The following is a 26,187-nucleotide window of genomic DNA, read 5'->3' on the forward strand; positions in this document are numbered from 1 at the left end:
TTGTGCAAATTGCTTTCCTTAGCTCATTAGGAGCATATTAGATCTGGAAGATTTTAGGCACTGGGATTCCAGACACAGCACAGGGCAGTAGGAAGAAATGAGACTGTAAAAAAAAGATTACATGAGTTTGTATTCTTAATAGTGGAGTTCTCCTGTCCCCTTCCTCTGCCCTGTTCCTAGAAGAATACAGCCAGATGTTTTTTCCCAGGCAGAAGATGTGAGGATTCTTCTCTAGAGAAAGTGAGCAGTTCCAGAGAAGTGATCTGCAGGTACTGATCCTTGGGGACATCCTAAAAGAAAGTTTTACTCTCTGTTTTTCTATAGTAAAGCCCATTAGTTGGCAGACCCTGCCAACTTCCAGTCAAATTTTGGACATGCTTTTTAAAAATCAATTGCCAACCAAAGAACACCAGCCAGGCATTTGAAGAAAACATTTATCATGAAAGAGAACCAAAACCAACAGAAGAAGAGAATTTAGGGGATTTAGAGGTCATGTGGAAAGCAGAAGAAAATTTTTTTAAAAACTGAATTTAGTATTCTTAGATTAGGAGAAAATAGCAACACTGAATGTTGATATAACTGAAAAAATTTTTATGTCTAAGGGTTAACAAACCAAGATCAGAAAGAGTAGGCTCCTATAAAAAGGGAACTTTAAAAAACTATACTTTGAGAAATTATTACTGGAAAAATCTGAAATAAAATAGGTGGAAAGATTTGAAAATAAAATAATGGAAATTTGCTGGAATGTTGGACAATAAGACAGAAAAAATTAAAGTAAAAAAAAAAAGAAAAAAAGAAATTGAGGAGCTATAATACCAGAATAAGAGTTCTAGATAAAACAGAAAGGAAATTATCCAAGAAATAACATAAGAAAAAACAAATTACAGTATGTCATTCTCTGGATTGAGTCCTTCAAGTGCTCTGCTCAGCATGGCGAGTGAAAACTGCTTTTGTAACAAGACACACCATTGTGAAATTTCAGGACACCAAGGATAAGGGTAGGGGGCAGGTTACAGTATTATGAATCAGAATGGCCTCAGACTTGTCAGTAGCAAAATTGGAAGCTTGAAGAGACTGGAAAAACACCCTCAAGGATCTGAGTGAAAATATGTATTTTTTACTAAGGTTATCTATATAGTCAAACATCAAACCATGAAAGTGAAAAAAGAAAAAAGACATTCAGTTATGCAAGGTCTCAACAAATTTGTCTCCCGTGGACTTTTTCTCATGAAACCACCAAAACATGATCGTAAACCAAGAAGAAAAAGAGATCCAGTAAACCTCATCCAATGCAGAGCAGAAAAGGGATTCTCAAGATGACAACTGTATAACAAGCTTAGAAAATAAGCAGCCCAGATTCAAGCAGGGCAGATGACTAAAGGAAAAAAAAGAAACTGATTATCTGATCTATTTTTAGCCTTCAGGGAAGTAGTATAGTTTTTATAGCTGAGTTGAAGTATTTGAGAAGAATTTGCAAACAGGTTAATAGAAACCTGAACATATGAAAAAAGTGCATTGTTAATCCTAAGAAAAGTATGATATGTATCAGAAGTTTTGACATAATACGTCTTTTATTTGGCTCGGCAGTGAAGAGTACCTGCATAGTTAAAATATAAACACTGAATGTTGATATAACTGAAAAATTTTTATGTCTAAGGTTAACAAACCAAGATAAAGCAGAAACAGAATTTAGAGATATGGAGGTAAATTCAGACTAAAAGAGTTGAAATTGGTTGTTTCTTGGAGGTGGGCAAGGGTAGGACAGGGCTAACAGTCTTGTACTGTTCAACTTTGTGTACAGGTATTTGAAATTAATAAAATGTCAGTGGTGTTTAGGCTAGTGGTCCATCCATGTCAGTTTTTCCTCTTTGGTAATGAACAGTTTTCTCTTTTCTCCTGCTTTTTTTTTCTTTCTCTCTTACCATGTAGTTGATCGCCATTATATTGATCTTAAATATTGAGGAGCCCAATTTCATGTGCTTAATTGGGCACTTTGCTTCACAATTCAGTAGTATCACTTTAGGTGTCTACAGACTACTCAGTGATGAAATAGATTTTCTCTTCCTTGTTTTAAAAGAAAAATAATAACTTACTTTGTTTTACTAATTGCGGGGGTAGAGGGAGCAAGAGGAAATGTTGCTGTCATAAATAATTTATCTGTTCCTGTTTCTTATTCTTTTTCTTCCAGGTCCATGTGAAAAAATTCATGATGAAAATCTACGAAAACAGTAAGTTGTTGCTTTTTGGTTTTTTCTTGCCATCATTTGGTTAAAAAGGAACAAATGTTGAAGAAATAATCGGATTAATGTAAAGTTAATTCGCCAACTGTGGTGGTGGTGGTAGGAAAGTTAGGTAGCCTTAATAATGATACTAATTAGCTACCATTTGAGTGTTTACAGTATATCAAGCATAAATGCTAAAGCTTTTCTGTATCACATTTGCTTTTTGACTGCCCCAGTTTTATAGTGGTGACTTGTCTCTCATAGATCCTGTATAATGGTAGAGCCAGTGTTCAAGTCCTTGGATTTACCTGTTTTTTGTTTTCCTTTAAAAATTATATATATGTATATATATATACATTTTTCTGTTCTTTTATCTGTGAAAAATATATACAAAAAATAAATATCCAAGTACTATTTTAACAAGTAGTTATAGAATAGATTTTAAAGTTTGGTATGGGTTACAGTTCCATGATTTTTTGTTTTTCTTCTAGCTGCTCCAAGACACTGGAGACCAACAGAAATAGCAATATAATGATTCAGCAGTCACACTCGTTTGTTAAATCCTGTCTTCTCTGTTGTACTCTTCCTCTTTAAATAACATACACATAAAAGTGATAAATTCAAAGTGCATCGCAACAATTAATTGTTGAACAACTTTCAGAGTTTGGTAGGGATTACAGTGCCACAGTTTTATGTTTTTACTTCTAGCTTCTCCAAGGTACTAGAGATTAAAAGCATTTCACTATAATGATTCAGCATTCATACTTATCTGTTAAACCCTACCTTCTCTGTGTAACTCTGCCATCACCATTGATCTTTTTCCCATTCTTTAGGGGTATTTGGGCTATTCCCATTCTAACTTTTTCATGTTGGAAGGGCCTATTGATAAGGGGATGGAACCAGTTGATGTTCTGGTGAGGCTGGCCCCTCTGCATTTTCAGAACCTATATGGTCCAGTGACCCATCTGGAGTTTATAGGTTTCTGGAAAGTTAGTGCATGGAACCTTTGTAGAATCTTATATAATGCCCTAGGTATTCTTTAAGATTGGTAGGAATGGTTTTGGTTGGGGTTTGGCAAGTTATGACAGATAGCAATGTCTAACTGAAACTTGCATAAGAGTGACCTTCAGAGTAGCCTCTCGACTCTATTTGAGCTCTCTCAGCCACTGATATCTTATTGTTGCACTTTTCCTCCCTTTTGGTGAGGACACCATTCCCCACAGTGCCAGGGCCAGGCTTATCTATGGAAGTCGTCTCCCATGCCACCAGGAAGACTTTCACCCCTGAATGTCTTGTCCCATGTAGTGGGGAGGGCAGTGGTTTTGCTTGCAGAGTTGGACTTAGAGAGAGAGAGAGAGAGAGACTACATATGAGCAATAAAAGAGGTCCTCTGAAGATGACTCTTAGGCATACGTATAGGTAGACTAAGCTTTTCCACTACATACAGAAGCTTTACAAGAGCAGGCGTCAAGATCAAGGGATTGGCCTATTGGTTTGGCCATTTTAGGTCCCTAATTTGCATCATGTTTGTCCACATTTCATTGGTCAAAAACGAGCCATGTGGACAGTCCCAGTGTCAGAGTGAGGAGGCATTGTCAAATTACAGGGCAAAGGTGGTGGGTAAGGAGGGATAAAGAACTGGGACATTTTTACAATTAGTCTATCACAGAGTCTATGAAAAAAGTCAGATTTTATCATTTTCAGATCTAAATAGTGCTGGAACTAGATCAACATGCCATTACTAAGCAAATAAATTTCCTGCTTACTCTACCTCTTCTCTTTCCCTGACAGTCAACCATGTTGTGATCATATACTCATAATAGTGAAGTGGGGTGTTCTAGTCTGCCAGTTGCCGGAATGCAATATACCAGAAACGGAATGGCTTTTAAAAGGGGGAATTTATTAAGTTGCTGGTTTATGATTCTAAGGCTGAGAGAATGTCTCAATTAAAACAAGTCTGTAGGAATGTCCAGTCTAAGGCATCCAGGGAAAGATGCCTTGGTTCAAGAAGGCCAATGATGTTCAGCATTTCTCTCTCAGCTAGAAAGGCACATGCAAATATGGTGGCATCTGCTGGCTTTCTCATGGCTCTACAAAAGGATGTAAAATTTATGCTTTTAACCGAACATAATTATTATACTGCATTTCCTTTATCAGGATGAAGGGCAACTAGAAATTTACTTTGTGTGTACCTGGTTTACTCTTTAGCCTCAAAGAGGCCTCTCCTTGAAACCAGTCAAGATAGAATATGTGAATTAAAATGGACAAACATTTGAAAAGAAATTACTTTCATTTTTATCAGGTATGAGAAGAGTTCTCGTTTTATGAAGGTTGGCTACGAGAGAGATTTTTTGCGATACTTACAGAGCTTACTTGCAGAAGTAGAACGTAGAATTAGACGAGGCCATGCTCGTTTGGCATTATCTCAAAACCAACAGTCCTCTGGGGTAAGTGTGAAATGGATTTATAGTCTTTATAAAGTCCTCGTTCTCTGAAGATCCAGAGACTTCTTTTACATTTTTACAACTTTCCTTTTTCAACACTGTGTTCTTTTAGAATGATATGAAACTTAAAAGGCATATTTTCCAGTTTTTATTAGCAAATATAATATTGATTCTGCTAGTAATAAGATTTTTCTCGTACATATCAGTAACTGACAAAATCTGTAATTGACCAACAGGAGTTGAAGATAATTGTTACTTTATTTGTAATTAAACATTTTGATGGTACAGATACAAATATTGTATTGGTATGTGAGAGTTTGAATGTTCATCTTTGTTTTTATTTGTTGATTGTCTTCAACAGGCAGCTGGCCCAACAGGCAAGAATGAAGAAAAAATTCAAGTTTTAACAGATAAAATTGATGTACTCCTACAGCAGGTGAGAATTGTTTTCATATATGTTAAAAAATACTTTGAAACAGCATGCGTGGGTGGTTCAGTGGTAGAATGCTCACCTTTCATGTGGGAGACCTGGTTTGAGTCCTGGGCCATGCACCACCACCACCACCCTCCTCACCCCCCCCCCCAAAAAAAAGAAAGAAAATACTTGGAACAGACATTTAACCAAAGAAGTTATAAGGATGGCAAATAAACGTGAAAAGATGTTCAATATCATTAGTCATTAGGAAAATACCAATTAAAACTATGAGATACCTATTACACACCTATTAGAATGGCTAAAATTAAAAAGATTGACCATACCCAATGTTGATGAAGAAGTGGGTTAACTGGAACAATCATATATCACTGCTGAAGCTGTCATTACAGAAAACTTATCAGCGGTTGTCTGGAGGTAAGGGTGGTATTGCAGCTGAGGGTAGTACTGCATAGAAGCAGGAGGAAGCTTTTCAAGGAGATAGATACATTCGTTATCTAGGTGGTGTGGTGTTGGTTTCATGGATGTGTGCATATGCCGAAACATCAAATTATACACTTTAAAATTGTAGTTTAAGTATGTCAGTTATATGTCAATAAAGCTATAAAAATTTAAAGGGGTAAATTAAACCCAGAGCGGCTTGAGGAAACAAAACCAAGCAGTAAAACCCAAAATGACCATTAAATGCTAATAAAATTTGGAGATAAAAAATATATGTATTTGTATGATTTGGTTAGAAAGGAGTCTTGACTTCTCCCCCACCAGATTGAAGAATTAGGATCTGAAGGAAAAGTTGAAGAAGCCCAGGGAATGATGAAATTAGTTGAACAGTTAAAAGAGGAGAGAGAATTGCTTAGATCCACAACCTCGGTGAGTAACAGCTCATTTGAAATTACCCAACCTGTTCACTGTGAATTATTTGGGATCTGTTACTATTTGAGAACTTTTGAAAATAGTTTTCTAATACCCTAAATAAAGGGTCAGTAGACTTTTTCTCAAAGGGTCATGTAGTTTAGTTTGCCGGCCATAAGGTCCCTGGCAGCTTCTAAACCTGGCCTTTATGATCACTGAAGTAAACTAGTGGGTGTGACAGTGTTTCAGTAGAAGTTTATTCACAGAAACAGGTCTCTGGTGGCTGATTTGCCAGTACCTGCCATAAATCATAAGTATTCACTTAGGCCTGTGTTTTCTTTTCTTTTTTTATTACAATAAATTACTCAGTACATATTTACTTAAACGCTGATACACTTTTAACATTTCTTCTACTTTCTTAACTTTTAATTAGAGAATAGAATATACACTTTGAGATATTGATGGTAGTATATAATTGATCATTGGTCCCCAGATTCTCAATTTTAGGGTATGTTCAGATTGTGCTTATTCAGTTCCTTGGTTATTTTTGAACAGTTTATATAGAGTTCACATCTTTAGCATGTTGAAACTAAGCAAGAAATGAATTCAGGTTAAAACTGGTGGCTTTCTGAAAGGTAGTTTAAGTTTTTCAAGGTGTGGGTATTCAGTTGACTGATGAATCTCAGATTTTCTTGGATGATATGGCAAGTTGGTTGCTGTTTTTCTCTTTAAAAGGTGACTAGTTACTACTCAATAGTATGCCTGTAGGGAAATGGAGATTAGCAATTCACAGAAATTAGGAATCTAAGTGTTAAGTAATTTTTGAAATTTGTTTATTCTTTCTTCCTTAGCTAGTCTTATAATAACTGGCTTATTGTTTCAGACCATTGAAAGTTTTGCTGCCCAAGAAAAGCAAATGGAAGTTTGTGAAGTGTGTGGAGCCTTTTTGATAGTAGGAGATGCACAGTCCAGGGTAGATGACCATTTGATGGGAAAACAGCACATGGGTTATGCCAAAATTAAAGCTACTGTAGAAGAATTAAAAGTAAGTTTCTTCTAAATATGCTGTGGCAAGATATTGGTTACTTGGAGAAATGAATCTCTTGCTGATATTTTGTTGATATGTCTAATTATTGGAAGCAGTTGTGAGATTTTATTATTCAGCGAACTGGCAAAGCACTTTATTTTCTTCATTCTCCGTGCCAGGAATTTGGGAAGAAGAATATTCCTGAGAGAATTTAGTCAATTGATAATATCCTATGTATATACATGGTGTTGGAATTTCAACATTCCCTTTACAGCACCAGATTCTTTAAGTTGGTCTATAAATTGCCTTGATTTAAAGGGTCACCTTTGTTTGACAAAGTCTTTAAGGCTATATTGTGTAAAAATCCTGCTTGATTTCCTTAGGAAAAGTTAAGAAAAAGAACTGAAGAGCCTGATCGCGATGAGCGTTTAAAAAAGGAGAAACAAGAAAGAGAAGAAAGAGAGAAAGAGCGGGAGAGAGAAAGGGAAGAAAGAGAAAGGAAAAGACGAAGAGAAGAAGAAGAAAGAGAAAAAGAAAGAGCTCGTGACAGAGAAAGAAGAAAGAGAAGTCGTTCACGAAGTAGGCACTCAAGCCGAACTTCTGACCGAAGATGTAGCCGGTCTCGGGACCACAAAAGATCACGAAGTAGAGAAAGAAGGCGAAGCAGGTATGTAAAACATTTGAAAATGTACCTGGCACATAGTGCACAGTAAACAGTAGTAATTACTAATGTTATTTCTTGGTACTTGAGAAACTTTATAATTAAGCACTGGGATGGATCATGAAAATACAATCAGTGAATGAGTCCATCTTCAGGGCAGCTTCTTGGTTACCTCCCACCAGTTTGAGGAGGTTTGACACAATCTTACTACAAGATTAGTGTAGCAGATGGTGTCTTAAGAGCTTCTCTCACTGATTCTAAGAAGACATTTCATTATAAATTATTTTCTATAACATTGCCTACGTTTGCTTTGAACATCAAGTATAACGCAGGAACTAAAATGTCAGGCAAAGTCTTGAAGAACATGAAAATATAGTCAACCTTAGTGTTACAGAGTTGTGATTGAAGAGGAGTCTTAAAGAGTACAATGAAAACTATATTAGCATTTGAAATAAATTTAAGAAAGTCTTTGAATAATTTTCAATTCTTTTTTTTTTTTTTTGGTGAGATGTATAAATGATTTGCACACCTCAAAATAGAACTATAGTTGCTCCAAACTTTCCAGAAGTCGAAGCACAGTAACAGAATTCATTCAGGACTTGCTAATTTCCTACTTTATATGGGTTACATAACAGAACAAGCCTACCTTAGTGGCTTTCAAAACTACCCATGAAGTGATGGTGAAATGTATCATTAAAAGCTAGAAATAGCTTTACTGAACTAGGGGAAAAGTTGAGGTGTGTTTTTTGTTTGTTTTTCTTCCTGATATCCAACCCCCCCTCTTTTTTTCACCCAAACATTGCATAATGTTAAAAAAAAAAAAAGTCACCTCTTTCTTTCCATGGGATTTAATTTTGTTCTTGTTCTCCATGTGGCTGTGGTCAGAGGAATAACTTAAGCACTTTGGAGGCTGGAGGATTTTTGGAGAATCATGCATCTCCAGATCAGTTTTCACATGAAACCTTACCAGAGAAATGCATCCTGATCCTGGGGTTTCATCTCTTCCCTCCAGCCCCCACGCTGCTCTCTCACCAACTTTTCTTTTCAGGAAATTGCCATCTCACAGAGGTGCCAGAATAAAACTATTCCCAGCTTTCCATATTCAGGATTTCATTTTGGAATGGACTTCCTTTAAAATTTGGGGTAACTGAGTCATGGGTATTGCCACTGGCCCCACAACCTATGCTGGTGATGAGCCCGGTCTCACTTCTTAGACTTAGCCTGCAGGTTCTCTTTGCTCACGTCAAAAACTTGGTGTTCTAAGTCTCGGCTTTCCATTTCCAACAGATTTCAGAGAAAAACGTTTTTTATTTTATCAGGTACAGGTAAACCTGGGAATATGTGTATATTTTTCCCCTCAAGAGAGATCACAGAATCCAGAAAAAAAGGAGAAAGGGTAGAAACATGGAATATGCTGATATTTTTTCATTCATAATTTTCAATCCTTGATGTTTATAATGTAATGATAGTAAGTTCTGTTCTTGCCACTTAAGGTTAGTTTTTTGCTTTATCTTGTTAATCACCAGAACATACTTCAAGGTTTTTCTCATGTTAATACCAGCTGAGGTTGCTTTCTTTTTGTTTTAAATATTTAAGAAGTAGAGATCGACGAAGAAGCAGAAGCCATGATAGATCAGAAAGAAAACATAGATCTCGTAGTAGGGATCGAAGAAGATCAAAAAGCCGGGATCGAAAGTCATATAAGCACAGGAGCAAAAGTCGGGATAGAGAGCAAGATAGAAAATCCAAGGAGAAAGGTTCGTTTAAATGAAAATTTAAGTTATGATGACATTGTATTTTTATACTCTTGTCTACCCACTCACTTTTCTCCAGACACAGAGTTCTGTTTTCTTTTCTGACTTCTTCAGGCTATACTCCTTTTCACTTACAAGGAGCACCATTTAGTAGGAGATGACAATTTTTTCCCTTCCCCTGCTCTCATTTGTGAGAATGACAGTTGACTTGGTGTTTTCTTAAAATGCGTTAAAACCACGTATTTCATTTGGTAGCCTAAAGGCTTATTGAATGTATTTTTCCAAATATTGTATTACCTTTCAAGTTTTTAGGTGTCCAATTTATTACTTTGGTTATTGGCTGAATTTTAAAAAGAATCTGCTGCAGTATTCCCTAATACGTTTTGTGGAGTAAATGTGTATTATTGCATTGGTCCTCAGCTGTAGCATTCATTTAATTCAGTAAATTTTTTAAAGTAATTAACTTTGATGTTCCCAAAAGTTGAATCCCATCCGTGTGTGTTTTTATGTTTTCCCATCGAATCAGTATGCTCTTTCCTCTCTACTTTTTCCTTCGGTTTTCTCTGTGGCATCCTGGTAGCTGGTTTACTGTGCTGTTAGCATTTTTTTTTTTTAATCACTATTAATGGACTTTTTCATTTTGTCTTTAGCATATTTTCTCAAGGATATTATTTTAACTTTCCTTATCCTTTTTTGAAAAGTAATTCTTTTAACCATCAGTGTCTCATTTCTGCATTTTCCTTTGTTTTCTTTAGATTCTTTTAATCTCTTTTTATATTGACTGAGTTGTTTTGCTTTCCATGGTTTTTAGAAATGAGAAAGAGCCTAGTCCTAATTTTTTTTGACTGTTCCATTCTGTTCTGTCTGTGTCCATGTTTGGTTACCAGTGTATGTGCTGCATTTGAGTTTATTAAACTGCTCTTGTCTGTGGTGCTTATTTTCTTTAATTGTACTATCCTAGTGCTTCAGGTTTTTCCTAAGACTAACTTAAAGAACCACTAGCATAAATAATAAACAAATTTTTTTGTCTTCTGCTTTTATTTTTCCCTAAATCAATGTACCCACTTTTATTTGTTTGGCATATATTGGTCTTTTCTACAATGTGGAGCAAATGTTAAAGAATAGGAAACTAGGACAGTGTTGTTGTTTTTTTAACTTGGTTGGGGTCAAGAGCTTTATTAAAAAGACAGTTGCTATAAAGTATTAATTGGATTTATATTAGTCTAAAAGGATTTATATTAGTTTAAAGACAGTTTCACCTACTCTTTTTACAAGACTTCCCATACAATGTATTTTTGAGTGAAGGGTCAGCTGTGAAAAGTGAAATGGATGTTAGAGATCAAATTAATGATTTCTCCTTGAAGAAATCTTTTAATCCTCTAATCCACTTGTCATTTTAGTTGCTGTTTTCTGTGTCATCACTTGTGTCGTGTAAATAGTTGGTTTGGCTCTCAGCGGAAAAAGCTAGCTAGCCTTCCTAACTGTAGGGAACCAAAATTGAACAGTAAACATCACTGGTCTGACCAAAAAAAACAGATGTATTTGCTAATTTCTGGATAGAGAAAAATGATATACTGAATTGCTTACTTATAACCCTAATTGTCTGTAATGATGACATCATGGAATTTAATAAAACATTTGTTTAAGTAAGCTGAGTTGTGTTTAGATTCTATACATGGATAGATAGTGTTTTTCCTGGTGAGATTTGAGGGAAGGAGAAAAGACTTGATGTGGAGGAAACTTTATCAGGCCCATCTTGAAAGATTTGGTATATTGTTATGGATTTAATCTTAAACTTTGGTATCTATTTTAGAAGTGATGTGATCTGTTGGCTTTTGAAAATGCCTTGTAGCCATTCAGACAAAATGAATAAATGAGCGAAGGCCCTGACTTTGGGGGCCAGATATGAGCAGTAGTAGGCATTTGATAAAATAAATGTTTGAGTTCATTACATTACTCCATATGCTGGATTGGGGGCAGTTTATCTAACTTCACAAATGAACAATGGTTTCTCACACAAAACTATTTTCTTAGCACAAGCCAACTTAGGGTGCTCTCTGTCAAGAGAGTTTCCATTTTTTAATACATAGCCCTAAAATCCACCACAAATTGTGGATGTCCTCAGGACTATTAAGATCTACCATATTTACATAGGGCAGAAGATAAGATTATTGGACTGACTACTAGTCCTCTACGGGGCAACAAGACGACTCTTCCTCATTGAAGCTACCTGTGCACCGGAGAAGCCCATAAGGCACAAAGGGAGGACTTTCCCACAAGGTCAGTTAGAGCACACTGTATTGGCACAGTTTCCACAAGTGAACAGACAGATATGAAGCAAGTCCTGCAGTAGCTACTTGGATGTTGCTTTGTGCTTTTTGCAAGGGTTGTAGACTGGGTCTGCTCCTTCACATAAGATCTTCAGTTCTTGTATTCTTTGAGTGGGTGTCCTCCCAAACCATGATTTTGTTTTCATTTCCTTCCCTCTCCATTATTTGGCATTGTGTCCTAATAACTTTGTCTGGAATCTATGTAGAGGGTTCTGCTTCTCTTAAAATGTATTTCTGTTTTAATGAACCACTTAGCTAGGGCAGTTATTCTTAACTTAGTTTTAAAGGGAAAAATAATTTTTCCAGAACATTTCTAGTGATTTAACATTTTCTGTAGAAATTGTTGGTTAGAACAATACTTAGAACTAAAAAAGCTAGAATATACTTGCTCTGTGTACCACTTTTGCCTCTAGCCTGACATTCCAACCTTCCAAAGAAAGTTGTAGAGGAAAAATTGAACTTTTTCATTCTTTATTTGCAGCTGAATTGAATTTTAATTTCTCCTTTTGGAAAAACATGCATTCAAATGGCATATTTACTGATTTTCTTAGCGAAGCATTAAAGTTGAGTTGCTTGGAATGGAATCTGAGGTTCATTTTCTTTTACTCGGTTTGTTCCTCTTGATTGTTCAAATATGTGTAAATAAAGAATCTTTTGTATTTAAAAATATGTAATTGGGTAAAACATGCCTATTAAATATTCAACTATACTATTCTTTCCTGCCTTTCCCGTTGTTTTTTATTTTCTAAAGTAAAATTTATAAAAATCTCAAATTTTATAGTGATTTGAATTGCCTACACATATAGCTTCTCACCAGTTTGAGAGAATTTACTTACTATTTTACCTTTTGCTTCCTTTGATTCTCTCCTGCCCTCCCTCCCCGACAAACTTTATCCCTATGGTATGATTCACCAAACTGTTAACTTGCAGTCTTTGAGAAATGATTGTCTTTCATCTCTTGTTTTTTCAGTGTGTCATGTATTTATTGTATTTTACTTTAAAATCCATGGTCAATGTCTTCTTTTATGGCAGAAAAGAGGGGATCTGATGATAAAAAAAGTAGTGTGAAGTCCAGTAGTCGAGAAAAACAGAGTGAAGACACAAATACTGAATCGAAGGAAAGTGATGCTAAGAATGAGGTCAATGGGACCAGTGAAGACATTAAATCTGAAGGTGACACTCAGTCCAATTAAAACTGATCTGATAAGACCTCAGATCAGACAGAGGTAAGTGTATTGTTTCTCACTTTGATTAGGGCTTTTTGTTACTGTTTGACAGTGCAGCGTAAGTATGCACAGATGAAGATGGAACTAAGCCGAGTAAGAAGACATACAAAAGCATCTTCTGAAGGAAAAGACAGTGTAGTCCTGCAAAACATTTTGAGGTACATTGTTTTGTCTCAGCTATTTTGTAGCAGACTCGTGCCCCCATTAGTGTGCCTCTTTGGAAGTTATTGCCCACATTTGTAATATAGTCGCCATTGAAAAGTTAATTATCCCTTTTTTAGGGATTTTGCTGTCATTTCTTTTTTTTTCTTTTTTTTTTTTAAATAAAAAAGGTTGAACTGTTTTTTTGTTTTTTTTTTCTTTTTGGTATTAAGTCCATCTTGTGTTGGTACATTGGCAGAGACATATGCTTTAAAAACTTAAATTATTTCTGAGGCACATGTTGGACTACTTTGTTTAAATTAAACTGCTAGTATTTCTTTGTCAAGGATGTTTCTAGTTTTTTGCTTTATTGCCTTGCATTCTAATGCAGTTTGTTCTGTAACTCGAGAGCCAGTAGCATTGGATTGATGGAAGTGTAGGGTTTATGAATTATTGCAGCTGACTACCATACCTCACACAGCGTTGGTGTTGTGAGCGGCCCATGAAAAGCCAAATTAAAAATCAAGGATTCAGTCAAACTAAGCAGGTACTCATGCCAGGTACTCCTTTCTCTACCCACATCCATGTTTGAATGCTATTGCCTGTGATCTTTACGCTTAATTGTTGTGTATCTTTTTGTTCTTTACAAGAAGCACAGAGGGGTTTTTTGTGTATTGTGTGAAAACTATCAATCAAATATTAACAGAATGGAATTTTTTTTCAACTGTATGTAGGGATGCAGTGGTGCCCAGAATTATTAGATATCTTTAAAGAATTTTAAATTCAATAAACACTTCATTTTATTCGCCTTGTTACATTCAATGCAATTCTCAAGTCTTTAAGAGGTATGTGTTTAATATTTCCTACTGTGTAGGAGAATTTGCAGTCAGCCATAGGTATACAGGAATAGCCACTGGCTGATTATTTAAAGCAGCGGTGAATGGTAGGGACAGACACCTTCAATCTGTGAAATAACAAAAAATTGATGAACTCTGTGTAGAATGAATTAGGGTTTTAAAAAACTATTAAAAGTCAGGTTATATAAGTGTCCTTAACACCTATAAACTGTTCACTCTTTGGGTTAGTGGCATGGGATCAACTATTCCTAATGAGAGGAAGTACCAACTAGTCCTCTGTTGAGGGCATTCCTTTTCTAGGCAAGCATCAGTGTTAATGTCTGTGTGGCCGTACACAGTAGGCGGGCACACACAGGCACGTGGCTTTAAGAACCACACGGATGCCTTGATTATTAAAAAGAATACAAACATTCTCCACATATATGTTAATTATGATTAGCAGTTAGTGACTGGGCCAACACTTAAGTCATAAAAATTCACTTTTTACATGTTGTCTAATTATCATCTTTCCCCAAATTTTGCATTGTAGGAGTACTGTTCGAAGATTTTTGGAAGAATACTGAAAACGGCATAAAGTGAAGATCGACATTAAAATGAGGTGAAAGAAAGTTATAGTGGCATAGAAAAAGTATAAAGCTCAGTTAGTATTTTTTTTTAATTAAAAATTAATTCAGGACTGATGTGACCTACCAGATTTCAGAACATGTGTTAATAGCATATATGCCACTGAAAACTTAGGTCCTGTATCATAATTTTTTCCTTTAAGACTTTTTAAGAAATACTACCCAAATATGTGGCTTGCTCAGTGTTTAATTACAAGTTTTCATTCTTGGACTTCGAAAACAGGATTAAACGTTAGTATTTGTGTGAATCAGACTAAACGGAATTCCATTTTTACAACTCTGCTATACCTAGCCTTTTGATTTAGAAGTGAAAATAAAGTATCTCTGACTTTCTGTTACAAACTTGATTGTCTTTGTCATTGAAAAGTTTTAGTATTAATCTTTTTCTAATAAACTTATTGACTCTGAACTAGTCCCTTGTTTTAAATATAATAGGTATACTATTACTAGAGGTGTTGGTGTACAGTTTCATCTGATTTGTTATGTTTAGGACTAGTTTTACAGAATTTCCAGTTTAATGTTTTAAATAATGGTGCTTCAGTTGGGGTGATTCTGAATAAATTTGAATTTTGCATCTAATAGAGAAGATATACAGTGAACTAGAATATATTTTTACATTTCCAAGAGATTTCTTTAGTAGTGCAAAAGCTGAAATATCAGACACTACCATCCTCTGAAATAATGATGTAGAAGAGCACTCAAGAACTTTTAAATAGTTTTTGGTAATTGTTTTAAATCCTGTATGGAGATTTGTTTGATCTGGTCTCGTCACTTTCCAAATGTGTTTTTTTGTGTGTTTATTTTGTGTCATATATATAACAAAGTTGTTTAAAACAACCTGATGGCTTAATTAAACAAGTGATTACTTTTATGTCACATACAAGAAAATTGGCAATATATTTTTATCTATAGACAAGTTCAACCATAAAAATATTGTCTCTAGCTACATATTTCATCAATTTCTTGTGATTTACAATTCAAATATTGCCATCAGTTTATAGGTGAGGGAATTGAGTGAATGGGCTAAATGACTTAACCACAGTCATATGGCTCATGCCGATGGAGTGCTGGGACATGGAATCAGATCTCTACCACGTAGTCCAGCACTTGGTTCTAATAGGCAATGTTACAGAATTTACAAGAATCCCCTCCACCAAGCTTTGGAAAATAGTGAAGTCACCACTTAAGAGGTTCCCTTAGAAATGCTATGGGGACAGGGCACCCCTGGCTTTCCTAGTTGACCTTGGAAATGCAGCAGCGAGTGGGTTATCTGTGAATCAAAGGGTTAAGATAAAATGGGAAACAAAGCCTAACAAACATAGTCAGCTTCTAAAAACTCCTTTGTGTAGTTTGACAAAATCCATTTTAGGAGTAAAGGACTTAAAATCGTTGTTTACCAACTTCTGCTAGTAAGTTTTAAGAGAAAGAGAAAACATAAGAAATGCATTTAGTATTAAAACAACTGATTTGTTCTGTTCATCCTCATCTAGAATTAACAGCTAATTTGTTTAATGAAGTACAGTAAATAAGTTCATCAAAGGTTTCTTTTCCATGAGCACTTAGATCTGTTGATCATTGTTGAAGTTCTGTATGATTAGAGGGGAAAGACCTGGCCTCTTAGGGTGTCTGTGCCTAAGGTTAGTCCCCTAATTATGGAGATCAAGCTGAATTTTATTTTACTTTTTTGTATCACCCCAACCCCCATTATACCTAAAATATATTTGGCTCAAGAGGAACTGACTAGCTAATCATACTCTCTCAAGATTCAGTAGAGGCCAGGTGCTCATTTACTAGAAGAAATACATCTTTCTACCATGCAGTCAAATGTTGTCAGTGGGCTAATGCATATTTCTCTTTGGAAACCTTTTCAGGAGAGTCCATTTTAATTAACAGAAAGTTACTTGATAAGCATGAAATCAGAGTAATTGGTTTTAGGTTTTTTTGTTTTACTTTTTGGAAAATGTAAAACACGAAGTAGAGCAGATTGCTTAACTTCATCATCACCAATAAGACTCCTGACTAATCTTCATATGTCTGTGCACATGTGTGTTACCCTTCTCTTGCTTTGAAGCAAGATTCAGGCATACTATTAATCTGTAAATATTTCAGCATGTATCTAAAAGATAAGTGTTCCTTAAAATAACAGTTGTTAATAATAAATAAATTGGATGAGCTTTTAATTGCCAGTCATCAAGTATAATACCAATCTGATAGCTTAATTTCCATTGTGCCTCAAGGGGACCAGGTAATCAAATCTGCCACTGAAGGCATTCTTTCCTTTGGAATGTAAAGATAGCCTTCCTTTTATGTTAAAGAGTTTTTTTCTTTAAACATACCAGTACATTTATTTTTCTATTTGGGTTAAAGCACTTTTGTTGCCTTCTTGATCTTTAGCTTCTGTAACCTAGTCATACTGCCTACCTTATCTCTCGTCTCCATAGAGCACCACTCTCCTGCAGCCGATCTGCCTGGTTTCTTACAGTGTATTACCAGGATGACCAATCTTATTTTCCAAGTTCTGAGAATACTTTGACCTCATTTTGGTTAAGTTTAGCTACCTTCTGATTAAAGTTTCTAGAAATATAAAAGCTGAAATATTTATAATGTAAGTTTTTTGAGCTTGTGTACTTCTGTGTTTTTTTAAAATGAATGCATTTTAGATGAGCTATGTGAATATGTCTATAAACATCTATTATCGTAATGTGCATGAAACAAAAAAATTTTGAGGATTTTATTGTGTTTAATTTTGTGGGTTGGGACTTCATTAGGGATTGGGTTTTTAAGTTTGATTTTTGGTTGTTTGTGAAAGAACCCTAGGTGACTTTTGAAATTCTGTATTACAGTTGTAATGCTTGCACATGATTAACAAAAATTCGACAAGTGTTTAGTGATCTGTCTGCTTTCTTCCAGGTTCTCTCCCCACCTCCTCACCCCCCCGAGGGTGTGGAGAGCATGAGCTTATATGTATAAATCTTTTTTAAGCTATTATGTTCTGAATCTTGCTGTTTTCATTCAGTATTTTTCTAGAGACATTTATTTGGAGACAGGAGACAGCACTATTAAGTTTAACATGTCTTTAAAAATACGTTTCAAAGAAGCCAAAGCAGAGAAGTAATTTTTATTGTATCAGAAGTTTGAATTTGCTATTTTAAAAAGGCAATTTGAGACACTTTCATAGTTGAGCTACTTCTTCCCCCTCAGCCATCCTAAGTAGATCAGTTGCCAACAGATTTAAGAATGTTGGGGAACAACCACTTGGGAAAATAATTTGGATAACTCGTGGTCATTCTACCCCTAGATGTATAACCTAGAGAAACTGGCACATGTGCACCAGGACATGCATGTAAGAATGTTTATGACAGCATCGTTCGTAATAGGAAAGGAAAAAAACCTGGAAAAATACCAAATGTCCTTCTACAGTCCATTTGATAAACATTGTGGTAAACATTTTGGTATATTCCTATAATGGAATCTGCAGAAGTGAAACTAACTGAACTACAGCTACTCTTGTGAACATGGATGAATCTCAACGTATTGGTCAAAACAAGTTATGGAAGAAAACGTCCACTGTAAATCCATTTCTATGAATGTCAAAGACAGGCTGTTAAATATATGGTAAATGAAAAGCAAGGAAATTATTGACACAAAATTTGATGTTACCATTGCACGAGGGGAGATTGTGGAGGGCAAAGAGAGACCTTCAGAGGAATTGGTGATGCTCTATTTCTGAAGCTGGGGGGGCGGGGTGATACACAAGCATTTCCCTTTTTAAAATGTATGTATATGTGCTTTTGTATTATATTTCTTAATAAAACATTAAGTTTTTTTTAAAAATGGGAAAAGTCTTGGTATAGGTAGTGACTGATAAAATAGAGATATAATGTATGTCATGAAATTAACCCTCCTCTGTGTGGCAGATTTAAAAGGTCCTATTTCTTGATTGCCAAATTTAGGATCTTAATTGTAGTTCTTTAAAAGCTAGAAGCAGGACCTATATCTATATTTTTTGTTGTTATGTCTTATTTTCATCTTGACATCATTTTTGTTTGGGTGCCAGCCAGGGAGCCAGTGCCCTTGTTCTCCTGTCTAAGCAGCTTCCACAGAAGCTCTTCTCAGATAAATGCCATTCCAGTACGCAGAACTGCTGGGCTGCCAAGAGCCATACTCCTCGTTTGTGGTCAGCACATTGCTCAGTTAAAGTGTCATTTCAGAGAGGCTCCTGCATTTTGACCTTGTTCTAATCTTAGTACTGAGGTACTGTAAAATATATGTTTTGTAAAGTTTACTCTTTAATTTAAAAGGGAGTTTATTGGAACTTGAAATGCATTAGAAATTCACACTGCTAAGGCCATATATTACCAGTGGCTCCCTCACCCACAACCATTCTCTGCAGGTGAGACTTGAATCATCTACTCAGTGACCTCAGGACCTGGCTATGCATTCAGTCAACACATACCTGCGTGCTTCTATGTGTCAGGTGCTGTTCCAATACTTTGGATACATCAGAGAAGAGCAAGATAGGTGCGGCTCCCTCCCCTACAGGACCTTATGTTGTCTCTGCAGCTGCAGCTCCCTCAAGCCTGTGGCTTTATAGAAAGGACTTCTTGAAAGTTCTGAGGAAGGGTAGAAAGGGGCAGTGCCATGAGTTACCAGTCACCCTGTTATTTTGAAGGAATATAGGTTGTGAATAATTAATAATTCTACATTCTGCCGTATTTTACTGTAATCTAAAAATGTTCTGAGTCATTAGCACTCATACCTGACTCATTCTACTTAGAGATTTTTAAATCTTTCATTGAAATTGCATCTTAGAAAATAGTTTTTAAAATGAATGCCTGAGGGGAAAACTGTTAAAATTGCTCTTGAAGATCTTCAAATTTTGTTTTTAATCTGCAATCTTAAGATTACTCATGTCCTAGAAAATAAAGTTTTTGTAATATTTTTGGGTGCTTGACTGTTTATTAACTTGGTAAGATGGGTATTGAATTTGCTCATCAACCTTTTGATAATGTGCTGCCCTCATTGCTCCTTTTGTAATTAACTTCTTCTTATACCTGTGTGGGTTCTGCTGTTCCTCCCTGCAGCAATTTCTTTTTTCAAGTAAGATAGATTTACTATGTTTGTTTTAAAACTAAAATCTCATTTTTCCACAAATGGTGATTTGGGGTCATTAATATAATCAATCCTGAACCCCTACCTCAATGCTTTTTTTTTTTTAAACTCTCCCAGCCACTGATACTTAGTTACACTTCTTTTTCCCCTTTTTGTTAGGATGATATTGTTTCACGGTGTCAGGGCCACACTCATCCCTGTTATCGCCCATGCCACCAGGGAGACTTTCACCCCTGGATGTCGTGTGCCACATAGGGGACAGGGCAGTGATTTTCACTTGCAGAGTTGGGCTTAGGCACATATGGACAACAAAAGAGGGCTCAATACTTCTTGTTATATGAAGTACATTATTTAAAACATGAAAATTAAATTTAAAATACCTTAGCTAGATGTTACTCGGATATTGACTTCTGTCACCCACTATCATATAGGAACAGCTTACTGGACACTAGGTGGGGTTGGCTTCTATTGGGAACCATGCTCTATTAAGAATGTGTCTTAGATCCTCCCATAAGATGCCCATAGATAGCAAATTGCAGGTTCAGGTCTCAGATTCATTCAGAACATTTCTTGAATGGCGTATTGCACATTTCTGGTCCTGTAGAATTTAAAACATTTTCCTTTCAATTTTGGACTACTAAATTAAGATAAATGTTTACATAACTTACACATACTTCTCAATCTTTAACCTACACTGAGCTACTGAGAAGTTAGAGGGAACACTGACCTATTTCATTTGCCAAGGATTACGGATGAGTCACTGCACTTGTCCGTAAGGAGCTCTCTGGCATTTTATTTATTCTTCAGTTCCCTAACGATGAAATGACATCACTATCTAGGGGTAACAGATGTGTAAAAAAAATGATGGGTAAATGTGTTAAAAGTGAAAACAGAAAAGGGTGGGCCACAGTGGCTCAGCTGGCAGAGTTCTCACCTGTCATGCTGGAGACCCAGGTTCAATTCCTGGTGCCTACCCATGCAAAGAAAAAAAGTGGGTAAAGCAGCTAGTTCTGAGTGCTTACAAAGGCCAAGCATTCAACTATTAAGCTGGTAACAGTTTGCAGGAGAGTTGGCTGAGGACTCTGGTGAGTAGTAAGGAGGACTTAGCATGGGATGTGATGACAACCCACCTTTGAGCTAGCTAGATGCTAGTGAAGCCTTTTTGTTTTATTTTTCTTTTGTTGAGTTCAGTGCTGTGTGCTTTGCCTTAGCAGTTCTGTAAATTGTATGGTAAAAACTAGCCTCAAAGGTAGTTCTTTATTCAAGACATAGAAATCATACAATTTCATAAAAGGAAATGATAGTGCCAAGCTACTTGTAAAAGCAGAGAGCATTGGTTCAACCAGTGTTGCCAAGTAGATCCTGACTTTCCCAGCTCCACCAGCTAACTTTGCTTTTCTGGTGGTGAAGAGACCCTGGCCATTTGTCCAGACTGAATATCTGCAGGACATACCTGTGCCTCATCAGGATTGGGGTGTAATTCTACAAAATAAACTTGCATTGGTGTGTATCATCATAACTTACAATTTTTTTATAGCTCTATTTAATTGCCCAAGCACTTGGAACTTACTCTTCTCCAGCCCAGAAAGGTTAGAGGTGACAATTTTCCAAAGTTCACATGTGATGTTGGCAGAAGGGTACATGAATCCAGACTTCTTCATTTACAAAATACTCCAGTTTTTCATTTCTGGGATTTTTTAGTAAGTCATTTGCAGCATTCCTATTGTTGCAAGTTTCTCTGTCAGAGATGATGTGTGTTCTACTAGTTCAGAGTTTCCATTTTTCATTAAAATGAGCTCTACTTCCTGAAAGTCCTGTAGTCTTAGAATGTCTTTGTCCTTAATGTGGAAAAGAAATTATATAATGGTTTATAAATATTACGTGAAATTATTAAAATTTTAGAAGGCTTAGTATCAATAATTTTGGCCATTGTCGGGTTCTTGCTTAATGCTTAAGTTATTTCTGAATCGTTTTTCCGGTCAGCTACCTATAGGACACTGTAGTAGTAGTGAGAATATGTATCTTTTCGGCCTGATTGCAGGTTTCTAAGGGGAATATAGTCCCAACTTGATACTGCTCAAGAAGAGGCTTAGGCTGGAACATGCCTTTTTTAAAGCTCTCAGGAAAGTAGGATCACCCCACAACTTAACTGTTAGCTTAGTTTGTAAAGAATACTTCAGTTAGGATGCCAATAAGAACTGCCGAAGGCATTTTGAAAATTGATTGGTAGTTCTCGAAGAAATGAGGTTTTTCTGATGAGATTTTTATAAGTTGAGATGTTTATATTTTGAATCAGGAAAATATGTAAAAATGCATGAGAATTTTGGTTCTTAAATTTGCAAAGCCAACTGTTAAGCAAATAGGGGTGGGTTTGTGTTTTGGGTCTTGGGGACTGCTGTTAACCAGTTCTGCAGAGAGATTGGTGGTAACAGAACCACTGAAACGAGTCGAAATTCGGGCATCACTTGTCATTCAGAGATTTTTTTTTTTTTTTAGAGTTTATGAACTATATATGCAAATCTGCAAAAGCACCAAATTTGAGAGTGACCTAGCTACCATTTTTGGGCCTTAATGATATCCTGCAGCCAGACTTTCTCAGTGTCTTGAATTTTGTTTTCATATTGAAATGGAAATGCTACATGATTGGCCCCATGGACCATAATTTTTTACTCACCAAGAACCCAGTCTACATTTAGAAGGATGTAAACCCTACCTTTCTGAGCAGTGTATTGGGTAGTTTTCTGATCTTCTCCACTTGCTCTGGGATGATCCCCAATTTACAGCAACTCACTTGTAGTAGATTTTGATAGCTCAGCTCTTGTCTGTTCAATTTCAATGAAGTCAATTTCTTTCAGGCTCTGAATTCTGACTTTAAACACCAGCTCTAGGTTACCCACAGATGCAGATACAGTGGTATGTAAAAGAAAGCATCCATTTTATGGATTTTTTACATTATAAACCACAACACAGATAATCATAAAACTGAGTAATTAGATAGCATGTAACTTTTCATTGATAATACACCTTTTATTAGCTGAGGCTTTTCTTGGAGTACTGGGCAAGCTATTGTATGTATGCTCCACTGTACCCACTGCAAACAGACAAAAAAAGCCTGCTATTTGAAGCCAGTCGAAGGTTAAAAATAGGCAGATATATACATTATCATCCTTGGGCAATGCATAAGAGTTATTTATACCTTGTCAATTATTTGGAAAGCTTCATGGTAATGTGTATCTGTGTCCTTGAATAAGGCATTGTGTAGAAGTACAAATCTGCATGATTTCAACCCCACCCCATGGGACTCTGGCAAGAGGTAGACCCTGTGAAATAAAATAATTCTAACATCATTTGTACAATGGCTTTTAATGTAAGTCTTCAAAAGTTTACTATCCTGGGAAAGTTTACTATCATACATCTATGTGATGATATTAAGAATTACTGATTGCATATGTAGAATGGAATGATTTCTGAATGTTGTGTTAGTTAATTTTTTTAATTAATAAAAAAAAAACTATAAAAAAAAAGTTTACTATCCTAACAGGAGGGAAGCAGTGTGGATTAAAGGTGGAGGAAACCAGTGAATGACTTTGCAATATGGCATAGTGACAGAGTCCTCACCTAGACAGGTGCTATCTGTAGTGGGCTTGGCATCAACTGAGTCACTTGGCAACTGTAGGTCTGAATTTTCTTGTGTGTATTCACCTGGGAAAGAATTAAGACAAAGAAAGAGTTAGAGAAACAGTAGCACCTCAGCAGCTGGCTATATGACAGACCTGTCAGTTAGATGAGGGCACTGGTACCCATCTTCACTTCCTACCCCAGTTTATCCTTCTCCCTTCTCAAGGGAAAACAAAAAAAGAGCAGTAATTACTTTCAGACTTGAAGAGTAGTTTTCTTTAATCACCACCCAGATCATGAAAAGGAGTCGACACAATATATTAAAGTGATGTACAATCTGGGGAAGAAATATTTATAATCTGTGTGTTTGAAGTTTCTCCATCTATATTTCCAGCAGTAAGTGCTGTGTGTCCCCAGTTCTCTGGCATAGAGTTACAGGGTTAGAACATTCTGTTTATTAAGAGAGAAAACTGGATTCTACTTAAAGCTTACTTTATAATACATTTTCTCAACCAGAGGAAAGGAAAAGGGAGTGAGCATTTACAGAGTAGTTTCCGTGTGCCAGGCTTTTTTTTACATACTTATTTAATTCTTAACAATATTCACTCAACACATCGAAAGCCTGTGCAGCACCAGGCACTGTACTAAGTAAGCCTTGGGGAGACGATGGTAAAAAAAGGCAGAAGTGGAGCTCACAAGCTAGCAGAAGGGTCATGTTAAGTGACCTCTGGAATTGTGTACAACTGTGGTAGGTGTGGTGAAGGTGAGTGAGATAGATATATAATACTGTGAAAGCATGTAAAGGGCTGTCCAGTTTGAAAAGTTTTTGTACCCTAGAAAAGCCATGTTTTAATTCTGATCCATCTCGTGGAGGCAGCCATTTCCTTTAATCCCTATTCGATTAGATTATCTCGATTAGATTATCTCCACTGAGATGTGACACACCCAATTGTGGGTATGAACCTTTGATTAGAGAGAGATGTGACTCCACCTATTCCAGGTGGTCTTGATTAGTTTATTGGAATCCTTTAAAAGAAACATTTTGGAGGGAGACAGAGTCTTGAGAGACCCACGAGAGCCCAGCCAAAGACCTTTGGCGATGAAGAAGGAAAGCGCCCCCGGGGGATCCTTAAAAGTGTAAACTTGTAACTTATTAAATTCCCCCCTTTAAAAAGCTGTTCTGTTTCTGGTATAATGCGTTCTAGCAGCTAGCAAACTAGATCAGGGGTCAAGGGAGCAAGGAGGTTTCCCTGAAGGTTAAGTCTTCGAGTTTAATTAGATCCAGCAGCCTGCAGGGAAGAAGAGCTTTCTAGGCCCTGGGAATGGCATAGACAAAGGCCCTGTGGTGGTGGTTGGGGTGCACAGAACAGAGACTTGGAAGAAAAAAGCAGGCTGCAGGGCAGACACCACAAAGGAACCGTGTGAACTGAGGCCTGCAGTGGTCAGACTATGGGGTTATGGATGTTGTAGCCCTGTGTCCATTCAGTAGTCACATGAAATAAAATGTGCTCTAAGGTTTGACCTAGAGGGCCCAGCGTCTCCAGAACATCAAATAGTTCCATCTCCCTACCCTGTATTAGTGACAGACCCTTCCAATATGAAAAATTTAGAACGGCCATAGCCCAAACACCCCTAAAGAGAGGGATGGAAAGATCAAAGATGATGGTGGAGTTATACAGGGAAGATAGGATTTAATAAATGAATATGAATGCTGAATCATTAAACCCATATCCCTTTTAGTCTCCAGTATCTTAGAGCAGCTAGAAGTAAAAACCTAAAATTTTGTAATTGTAACCCATGTCAAACTCTGATGTTCTACAACCAAGTGTGGTGCTATGCTTTGAAATTTATTGCTTTACATAAATATGTTCTTTGTCACAAAAAAGAAGGAAAAGAGTTGGTTGTGATGATAAAATATTTTTAAGCCTTCTAGCCTCCTATATTCTGGAGCAGCTAGAAGGAAAAATCTGAGAGAATCATATGGTAGTCCATGACAAAGTCTGGGATCTGTCCTGTAACTACTTGTTGAAGAGTGCTTTGAAAACTATTGCCTTTTTATTTCTTTGCTTTGTATATATGTTATACTATACAATAAAAAAGTTAAAAAAAAAAAAAAAAGATGTGCTATAAGGTTTGAATACACACTGGATTTTGAAGACAGCATGAACATATACACTCCTAATTTTTAAATAATTATTTGTTTAAATAATGGTTTGAAAATGTTGGGTAAAGTAAATATATTTTTAAAATTAATTTTCCCTGTTTTTGCTTTCTAAAATGTGGCTGCTAGCCAATTTTAAATTACATACGTGGCTGGTATTGTATTTCTGTTTGACAATGCTGGTCTAGATTAAACCACAAGGAAGATTTTGGTCTCTACTGGAACAGCACCGAGCTTTTAGACAGTTTTCTGGCTGCTCTTATTTATTATAGCTGTTGATACTTGCTTCCCCCTGCAGGGACGGTTGGTCGAGTTGCCTGCCCTGGACCCCAGCTTTGGGAGAGCAGGGGAGGGCTGCAGCACCACCTCTGTCAGACTCTTCTGCTGCCTCCTCTATCCTCCTCTATCCTAGGGAACAGGCTTCCCAGGCTGACCGGCCAGCTTCTCCCTGATGTCCTGTTTGGGCTCAGCCATGGGGCAGCTCTGTAGTCTGTCGGGTCAGCAGCATCTCTCGCCTTAATGCTTGAGCTCCCAGACAGACATCTGTCAGCAGCTAAGCAGCAGTTCAGTTCATCAGCCCAGTAAGATAGGGAAGGGGTCATTTTTACTTGACAGACAGGAAAACTGAGACTCAGGCATTTTGCTTAATAAAGCAAGTGAAGGGAGGGACTGAAATTCAAGGTTTCAACTCTCTCCTCAGGCTGCGCCCACTGGGAGACAGTGCCG

General features: G+C 36.5%; 1 protein-coding gene across 7 annotated transcripts in view; it reads left to right on the forward strand.

Annotated features, from left to right (window-relative positions):
• The window catches only part of LUC7L3 (LUC7 like 3 pre-mRNA splicing factor), a 32,252-nt gene extending 17,434 nt beyond the window's left edge, over positions 1-14,818 (forward strand). For 2 of the 7 annotated variants that reach the window (XM_077164776.1, XM_077164781.1), the window contains 9 exons: positions 2,189-2,228; positions 4,525-4,669; positions 5,028-5,102; positions 5,865-5,969; positions 6,835-6,996; positions 7,362-7,645; positions 9,236-9,396; positions 12,756-12,896; positions 13,002-14,818. In XM_077164776.1, coding sequence (XP_077020891.1) covers positions 2,189-2,228; positions 4,525-4,669; positions 5,028-5,102; positions 5,865-5,969; positions 6,835-6,996; positions 7,362-7,645; positions 9,236-9,396; positions 12,756-12,896; positions 13,002-13,192 — 1,304 coding nt within the window. In that variant the 3' untranslated portion in view covers positions 13,193-14,818. Of the gene's footprint in view, positions 1-2,188; positions 2,229-4,524; positions 4,670-5,027; positions 5,103-5,864; positions 5,970-6,834; positions 6,997-7,361; positions 7,646-9,235; positions 9,397-11,547; positions 11,674-12,755 lie in introns of those variants that run through there. The other 5 variants (XM_077164779.1, XM_077164777.1, XR_013177603.1 and 2 more) reach the window with 5 other exon arrangements.
• Positions 14,819-26,187: the final 11,369 nt, after the last annotated feature.

The sequence above is a fragment of the Tamandua tetradactyla genome, chromosome 6, assembly GCF_023851605.1.
Source record: "Tamandua tetradactyla isolate mTamTet1 chromosome 6, mTamTet1.pri, whole genome shotgun sequence".
Lineage (NCBI taxonomy): Eukaryota > Metazoa > Chordata > Mammalia > Pilosa > Myrmecophagidae > Tamandua > Tamandua tetradactyla.